This window comes from Bufo gargarizans, unplaced genomic scaffold, assembly GCF_014858855.1.
Source record: "Bufo gargarizans isolate SCDJY-AF-19 unplaced genomic scaffold, ASM1485885v1 original_scaffold_1759_pilon, whole genome shotgun sequence".
Classification (NCBI taxonomy): Eukaryota; Metazoa; Chordata; class Amphibia; order Anura; family Bufonidae; genus Bufo; species Bufo gargarizans.
The window spans coordinates 28,289-37,412 of record NW_025334500.1 but is presented as its reverse complement, the minus strand read 5'-3'; the positions used below and the strand labels follow the sequence as shown (position 1 = coordinate 37,412).

The 9,124-nt window shown below is 49.1% G+C and overlaps 1 protein-coding gene across 2 annotated transcripts; it reads left to right on the top strand.

Moving 5' to 3' along the window:
- Window positions 1-3,339: 3,339 nt before the first annotated feature.
- On the top strand, window positions 3,340-7,995 carry LOC122923581. 2 transcript variants are annotated; one of them, XM_044274434.1, is made up of 3 exons: window positions 3,340-3,769; window positions 6,095-6,226; window positions 7,170-7,995. In XM_044274434.1, the coding sequence occupies exons 1-3, from the start codon at window positions 3,664-3,666 to the stop codon at window positions 7,763-7,765; spliced, it is 834 nt and encodes a 277-aa protein (XP_044130369.1). In that variant the 5' UTR covers window positions 3,340-3,663; the 3' UTR covers window positions 7,766-7,995. The 2 variants fall into 2 exon arrangements, with proteins under 2 accessions (XP_044130369.1, XP_044130368.1); XM_044274433.1 differs by having other exon boundaries at window positions 6,095-7,995.
- The last annotated feature ends 1,129 nt before the right edge of the window (window positions 7,996-9,124 follow it).

The window sequence follows — 9,124 nt, the reverse complement described above, 5'->3', positions numbered from 1 at the left end:
GAAGTTTCCTCTCCACAGAAACTATATCTGCACAGATTTGCTGCCACTTGCTGACGAACCAGGCACATAACTTTTGAACTTTACATTTGCAAGGGAATGAATATACACATTGCAGGAAATGGCAATAAATATAAGAGATGACACAGGATGCACCAACCAAGATAGTGGGGGTTTAAATGGAGGTGGTAATGCCACTCTGGGGTATTACTTGAGATACCTCTCAAATGAACAGGTCTGACTAAATGTGGTGCAGGAAATTGGTTTCCAGCTGGAACTTTAATTCAATAACTCACAAAAACCCAAAGCATTGACGTCTAGACCTTTATATATTTTGGCCTATTGATGGACTTCTGTACATTATTTTGTACATTCTACTCTTTGAAAGTATATAAAAATCACAAGACTGTAAGTGTTATCAAAGTAGACAGATGAAAAAGATTTATTATAGATTTCATTTTTTTTGTCTTGGTTGGTGGGAAACTATATGCTTCTTCTCGGTTTTACTAGATGCAGATGTTATAAATTCTGCACACAGTCAACTGTAGTTTTCCTAGAAAAACAAAACATACAAAGCAAATAAAAAGTAAATTGAATTGTGGATCTCAGAGACAAAGTCATCTTCTAATAAATAATTGAAGAGTGATTGAAAACAAGAATTGTTTATGACTCATAATAAACTTGGTTCCTACAGTTTTCAACCAAACACAGTGGGGATTTCCTAATAATATTGGCTGCAGACACATTGTCTAACCAAGGCATAAACAATATAAATAAAGAAATCTTCGTTTAATGTATGATAATCATAATTTGCAACAGATTCTTCAGGGAAATGAGCAATTCAAAAACCTAATAAATCAAGAGACACAAAAGAGACGCGAGGAGTCAGTGTCAATCATGTAATGTGCTAAATGCTAATACATAAGGGTAGGAGTTTAAAGGAAGTCTGTCAGCAGTTTTGTACATGCTAAACTGCTGACAGCACTGGGTATAGGCTGGGGACAACAGGAGGACAAGGATAGCTTTTGTATAGTTTTCATTGTCAGGAGTATCTGCTCCTGCAGGTGCACTGGAAGTGGAGCTTCTCTGTGAAGTGCTATCTGCATCGAGCTGCTCAGCAGCCGATCCCCTCTGAGTGGCAGTTGCAGTAGTCTCCTGTTTGGATGCTACAGCTGTCCAGAGAGGGGCTGCGAAGCTCAGAGTATGGTACTTTACAGTGACGCTTGTACTCCAGCAAATGCCAAAAATGAAAGAGGATGGTGCATGTGGTGGTTTATCTGGCACATCCATGTAATTGAGAAGCTTGAAGTCAAGGCCCCCCCACTTCTCCAGGCAGCCTTCATGCTTCAAATCAAGCTCGCCGTGCCGCCTTCACTCTTTTCTTTCTTCAGCCGCAATGTACCAGATAACCACCACTTGCACCGTCCTCTTCTGTTTTAGGTGCATGCACAGTATGCCCAGCTGTAGTGTGCTTGGCTTCAGAGGCTCATGGTGCAGGCACAGACTCCCAGGTGTGCTCGCTCCAAGGAGTCTGTGCCTGCACAATGACCTTCTGAAGCCAAGCACACAACAGCTGGGCACACTGTGCATGCACCAAAAACAAAAAAGAGAACGGCACACGCATGGGTAATCTGTGCATTGCGCCTGAAGAAAGAAAAGAGAGCTGTGCATCAAGAGTGAAGGAGGCAGGAAGGGGGCACAGAAAGCTTCACTTGAAGCGTGATGGCTGGCTTCCCCTGGACTTCAAGTTGCTCATTTACATGGAGTAGATAGAAAAAAGTTGTCACAGCGGTCAGCAACCTTCGAACACTCCAGATGTGGGGAAGCTACAACTCCTAGCATGTTCCATTCACTTCTATAGGAGTTCTGAAAACAGCTAAGCAAGTGTGCATGCTGGGAGTCGTAGTTTCACCACAGCTGGAGTGACAGAGGTTGCCGATTCCTGGCCTATCAGGAGACAAGATAACCTGAGCTTTATGGTACTACGGGTGGTTGTGGGGCATTATGGAGATGTCAGGTTCCCTATAAGTTAAATTTTGTGTACATTAAGTGCATTTGCTTGAAAGTTCCAACATATCTGCCAATAGTCCCATATTAGGCCATTAAAAATTATAAATAAAAGTCCCAATCCCGATGGCAAAATTGTCACAGCGGTTCCCAATTGTGAGGTGGGTAAAGATCACAGTTCAGATTATGTGTTTTTGAGGGACCGCGCGTTCCCTATCTGGAAGGTTAAACCTCTTCAATCTTGAGGCGTCCAAGATTTCTGACACAGGCAAATACATCAGGTCCCCACTACCAGCACACTGAGGCACCTGTGGGATATCCGAAAGTTTGCATATAGTGAAGTACTGCAGATCACCAGAAAATTCCTTGTGTGTTTGTACTCACAAGCGCAGATGGATATATAGACACATAGTATAGCTCCACGGCTCTCCTTTATCCACGTCTCTTCACCACCACTAAAACAAGGATTACTCCAATAGTGAAGCACCGCTAACAGGTGATTATATAAAAATGTTTATTATACTCACAAACTGGTGGACACCTGACCATATGGGGAGGGTGTACAGGGACTGTGGGTCCCCCTTCCCCTTTTCCTAGGTCCCCTATCCTTGTTATAGGGCCCCATTCGTTTGGGTTAAGGTTCTGGGGCGTTGGGGGTTAATGGTTGCATCCTGCCGGCAGGAAGGGGCGTGCTGCTGAGTGCCCCTTTATAAGGCTCTGCGTCCCCTCCCTCTTCCTCTTTGCAGAAGCGCTGTGTCACTGGTAAGATCAGCGTTCCGTCTGCATAGAGGCATGGATCCCCTGAGGGATTTGTTTATAGCTCGCATGGCGGAGGGGGGTGAGGACTGGCTGCGCTCGTTTCTCTGCAGCCTCGGATCCCCCCTGCCGTCTGCCCCTGGCCTTGCTGTGACCGCCGGTGGCGTTTCTGAGACACCCCCTGATTCTGGAGCTCATTCGGGGGGTCGGCGGTCTTCCCGCAATAGCCGCCCCCCTGTTAGACTGGGGCATAGCCCTCCCCCTTCCTCGCGGCGTACCTTAAGCACTGTACGTGCAGCTGTGATCCCGGCTGGTCAGCGCTTCTCCGCTGTGCCGGCCGTAGCTCCGCCCCTTCCGGTTTCGGCGCCTGCACTTCCGGTTTCGGTTTATGTGCCGGCAGTGCGGCGCGAACTTCATGATATTAGTATGGGGGCGAATGTCAGCAGTCCTCCCTCTGGGGATTCGCCACCTAACCCTCCTAGTGCTCAGCCCCCGCCTCTCCCAACCCCCCCTGCTGTTGCTGAGCAAGGGGTGGACGTACCCACTGTGTCATCTGCCCTGGTGGGGTGTATTATGAACTTGCCTGCTGCTGTGGGTGATAATGTGACTGCTCCTCAAGTAGCTGCTGCAGGGGCTCCTGTCCAGCAGCCTCAGGCCACCACTTCTATCACTAGGCGGTCACGCAGGCGCAGAGTTGATTCGGATTCATCATCCTCCTCTGTTCAGAGCCGGAGGCGGAGTCGGCGGGGATCACGTAGGCGTCAGTCCCGTCGCCGGTCTGGCGATTCGCGGTGGAGTAGACGCTCCAGATCTTCTAGGTGGCGGTCCCCATCCTCCTCTGAGGGGTCCTCCGCTGCTTCAGGAGAGTCTGGTCGGGTTTTGCACAAGTCGCGCAAGAGGCGGATGCCTAGCCGTTCTTCCAGGGTTGATAGCCTGGTTCCAGTGGCTTTTCCACAACCTGAAGTTGCTGTGTCGAATCCTGTGTCGGAGCAGATTCCTTCTACGTCCGGTGAGTACCAGTTCACGGGGGCCTGGGGATCGGGCAGCGGGGGTTCTGATACAGCAGCGTTGTTAAAAGCGCTGTTGGAGAAGTTTAGTCAGCCCCCGCTGAGCCAGCCTACCCCCCCACCTCCTCCCCCGGTCAAGCCGGTGCCAGCTTTAGCTAGTGTTTATAAGGATTCTTGTTTCTGTGGAGTTAGCTCGCTAGGAGCCCATTTGGAGGAGGCTGTTAGGGAGAAGGTTTGGGCCAATCAGTATATAGATATCTGGTCCCTAGTATCTGTGGACCAACACACGGTGGATAAGGAGAGGCGCTTCCCGGAGAAGCCGTATGAGCGGAGGCCGAAAGTGGCGAAGACAATGAATAATTGGTTGCAAGCCTTTTCGGTTTTGGGTTGTGTCATGGGTCAGCGCCACCCCGAACGCTGTTCGGAATTGTTTATATACCAGGACGTCATTTACAGCGCTTATAAAAGCCATGGCGGCTCTGCATGGTGGCGTTATGATGAGGAGTTTAGGCGCCGCTTAGCATTGCAGCCAGACTTGGGTTGGGGTGTTAAGGCTACGGATGTCTGGCTTAGGTTGATGGTAGGGCAGAAACCTCCCCCCTTTTCGGGGGTGGCCGCTGGACCAGGGGGGTCTTCTTCCCCGGGCCCGGTGGCCGTCCGCCGACCAGGGTCATGTTGGTTGTTCAATGAAGGTAATTGCAGGTTTGCGGGGTTGTGTAGATTTAAGCATGAGTGCTCCGCGTGTGGTGGCCCCCATTCAGCCAATAAGTGTTCCCGCCCTCCCATTAGACCCCCCAAACCGGGCGAGCAGGGTTTGCTTAAGAACTCCGGTGAGCGTAGCAGAGATGTCCCCCTGGCTAGACAGTTACCCCAATAGGCAGGCGGCCGAGCAGCTGAGGGCGGGGTTTTCAGAAGGGTTCTTTATTCCGTTTATCTTGAGTCGTTGTCCAGTCTTGTCAGATAATCTGAGGTCAGCTCGGGATTTCCCAGATGTTCTCAGGGAGAAAGTTGTGAAAGAGGTGGAATTGGGACGTATGAGGGGCCCGTTTATTGAGTTACCTTTCCCTAACCTGAGGGTTTCTCCATTGGGGGTGGTCCCTAAAAAGGAGGCGGGTAAGTTTCGGTTGATACACCATTTGTCTTATCCCAAGGGCTCGTCTGTGAATGATGCCATTACCCCGGAGGATGCGTCAGTATCATATGTGTCATTTGACAGGGCAGTAGAGTTGGTCAGGGAAGCCGGTAGGGGGGCTCTCTTGGCAAAATCAGACATAGAGTCGGCGTTCCGCCTCCTTCCGGTTCACCCTGATTGTTTTCATTTGCTAGGTTGCCGTGTAGATGGTTTGTTTTACTACGACACGTGTCTCCCAATGGGGTGTTCTATATCGTGTCATTATTTTGAGATGTTTGGATCCTTTTTGGAATGGGTTGTTCGTTATGACACTGGGTCTACATCTATTTTACATTACCTAGATGACTTTCTATTTGTTTCCCCCGGTCCGGAGGGCGGTTGTCGATTCCTGTTAGACAACTTCTTGGCGAGGATGTCTCAGTTTGGGGTTCCCATTTCGGTTGAAAAGACGGAGGGTCCTGTGACATGTTTGTCTTTCCTGGGGATTGAGATTGACACGATGGAGATGGTCTTTAGACTTCCCGACGTGAAGCTTCAGAAGCTTCTCGGCTTGATTGACGGTTTCCTAGCCGTTAGGAAGGTTACTCTGCTTCAGCTTCAGTCCTTGTTAGGTCTTCTGTGCTTTGCGTGCAGAGTGATGCCCATGGGGCGGGTTTTTGCACGGCGTTTGTCGTTGGCTTCGTGTGGTGTCAAAGCTCCTAGTCATCATATCAGGCTTACTAGGTCCATGAAGGAGGATTTGAGGGTTTGGAGATCTTTTTTGCTGGCTTTTAATGGGCATACGTGTTATATGTCTAAAGTGGTTCCTAACTCGGAATTGTGTCTGTTTTCCGATGCCGCGGGATCCTGTGGTTTCGGCGCCATTTTTGGGAACGAGTGGTGTGCTGCTGCATGGCCGGTGTCGTGGTCTTCCTCTGGGTTGTGCCGTAACCTCACGTTGCTAGAACTGTTCCCTATTATTGTGGCGGTAGAGCTTTGGGGTAGGAGTTTATCCAATAGACATGTTTCATTTTGGACGGATAATCTGTCGGTGGTTTATGGTATTAACAGTCTTTCTTCTTCTTCCCTCCCGGTTTTGTCATTACTACGGCATTTGGTGCTTAGGTGTCTCGAGTTTAACATCTATTTCAGGGCTCGTCATGTTCCGGGGGTAGAGAATAAGATTGCTGATGCTCTTTCCCGTTTTCATTGGCAGGAGTTTCGGTCCCTTCACCCGGAGGCAGATCTGGAAGGCAAGGAGTGCCCGCAGCACCTATGGCTCCTGGTGGACAACAATTGATGCCGCTGATTCAGGCTTCGGTTTCCCCTGCAACTTGGCAGGCGCATGGTAAGGCGTGGGGGGACTGGGAGAGCATGGTGGGAGGGAGAGATGTGGCGTCCAGTGATGATCTCCGCCTTGAGGTAACGGTTGAATGGTTGTTGCAATTGCGCGCTAGCGGGGTGTCAGCTTCGATGGCGCAGCGTAGATTGTCAGGGGTTGCCTTCCATTTTAAGTTGCGTGATTGGCCGGATGTTACTAAGAGATTCATTATACGTCAGGCTCTTCGGGGGTGGAGGAAGGAACTTGTATACCGTGAATGTAGGCGTCCGGTATCATTTAACCTGTTAGGCAGGCTCATTGCTAGGCTTTCTGACGTCTGTCGGTCCCCGTTCGAGGTTGCGTTGTTTTCTGCTAGTTTCAGTATAGCATTCTTTGCAGCGTTACGGATAGGCGAGCTGGTTGCTCCGTCTGGTAGCAGACCAGGTGGCCTTTCTTGTGCTGACGTGGTCCTGGGTAATGGCGCGTTGAGGATCAGGGTGAGTCGCTCCAAGACGGACCAGTTTGGTAGCGGGTCATGGATCCCCCTTCACCCGGTTCCCGGTGTGTCATGCCCGGTGCGGCTGACGTCTAGTTATAGCTCCATGCGAGGTCCGGGACATAACTTTTTGGCGCATGCTGATGGCTCCCCTCTGACTAAGTTCCAGTTCACTTCGGTTTTTAAGTCATGTCTGGAGTTGTCTGGTATGAATCCCCGGGAATTTGGCACTCATTCTTTTCGAATTGGGGCGGCGACGGAAGCCGCTAGGGCGGGTTTGCCAGAGTCTGAGGTTATGAGGATAGGTAGGTGGAAGTCTGCTTGTTTTGCGCGATATATTAGACCGGACCTGTTATAGAACAGTAAGACTGGAAAGAGACCGGGTATATGTGTTTTATAAAAAAAAAAAAAAAAAGACATAAAAAAAAAAAAAAAAATGCATGTTTCGCGGTTTTAATGGTCGTTTCTTCGCAGGCGCAGTAGGTCCGACGGTGTGGCTGGTGGGTCATTCCTACATTTTCTGGGCAGCGCAGAGAGCCGAATGTCGACCCGGCGGGAGATCCCTGGGCTTCAGCGATGTGAGAGTGTCGTGGAGGGGGATCCGGGGCCTCAGGTGGTCCCAGCTGTTGTCACAGGTGGTGGAAATTGGCACGCAGGCTGTTGGTCCTGTTGTGTTGGTGGTCCACGCGGGGGGCAACGACATCGGGTCAGTGCCGTTGCTTGAGCTCTTGACGCTCATGCGGGCTGATTTGGAACGTTTTCCATCTTTTTTCCGGGAGGTCATCTTAGTCTGGTCGGAGATTGTGCCGCGGGCGGTATGGCAAAGTGGCAGGGATGGTGAGGCCATCGAGAAGTGCAGGCGTACAGTGAATGCTCGCATGTCCCGTTTTGTTAGATCCCGCGGGGGAGTAGTTGTTCGTCATCGGCAGTTGGAAGGGGACAATAGGTCATTGATGAGGCCGGATGGTGTCCACTTGTCCGATATCGGCCTGGACATTTTTCTCTCTGGTATCCAGGATGGGATTGAGCAGGCCATGTTCTTGTTGGGTGGTGGTCGGAGCCCCGTGTGAGGTTGGGTCTCCTCCGTGGCGGCTGGTAAACAGAAGTTGGTTACTGAGCAGGTGAACTGGCGTCATCCGCCCGCTGGGAGCCCAGCGGCTGGCGGATCGCATGGGCTCAGCTATGGTTATGCCGTTTAAAGAATTAGCTGTGGCCGACTACCACCCAACAAAATTGTTAAATAAAAGTTATAAACGTGACAAGGTTGTCTGTGTTATTTGTGGTGGGAGGGCATGTTGGGGCCAAGGGTTAGATGGTTCCCTCACCCCCCTTCTCCTTTCCTGAAAGTGACTACCAACAGTCATGAGATAAAACAAAGCAGTCAAGGCTGTCTTTTTCAAATCTGCCCGACCCGGGTTTCGCTCCACGCTTCGTCAACATAACTTTCCTTCCACATGTTATATACCCTCCCCCCCCCATAAACAAGTCATAAAATTAAATACCTTAAAATTCATAAAACATTTATAACCAGGTTAAGACTTTTATCTTTTTTATAAGACTTTTTCTTTCAGCATCTACAATCACATCCTCGGTATCGTTTTCTCACTTTACACCTTCATTAAATTTCAAGTTCATTCATTCATGAAGACCGCTCTTAATCACTCACTTACTATCCTCATTCATGAGGACAAAGTCCAAACACTCCCCTAGTACACACCTTCCTGTTTTGATTGGTCTAAATCGTCATACCTTCTTTCAATAACACACCTCGCTCACTTCATTAGCGAACGGTGATCGATCTTTTCTTTTTTCAAAATCAGTTACTTTATTCCACCAAACATGATTTTAAATCCAATTCGACATTAAGTGTCCAGCTCATAGATCCAGCTGACCACCCGCCGGTCTATCTTTTTAATTGCATCTTCTCCCTTCCAATCATTTTTAACCACTTCTAATCCAGTGAATGCAAGCCCTTTCGGGGGTTTTTGTGGAATGCATGGATACCCCCATGGGTCTCCAGTCCCTTTTTAATATTATTGATGTGTTCCTGTATCCAAATTTTTAGTTTTCTCGTTGTGCGACCCACATACTGGAGACCGCAAGGGCACTCCAGCATGTATACAACCCCTATACTGTCACACGTAATTTGCCCTTTGACTTTAAGATCTTTATCTCTTTTAGTCGAATGGATCACATAATGGGCCATAAATTACAGCACAAGGACGTTTCAATTATGCAAATGTACCGAAAATTAGCCATTTCTAGGCTGTTTTGGGGGTGTAACTGGGGGGGAACTACAAATGCCCAACAATTTAAGGGTGAAATGATAGGAGCTATAGTTCCACTGGGGTAGCAACTAAGAATATTTTGTGTAATTCAAGGTCCATTATGTTATATGAGAAGTGTCATAAGAATTTACCATCATCTCC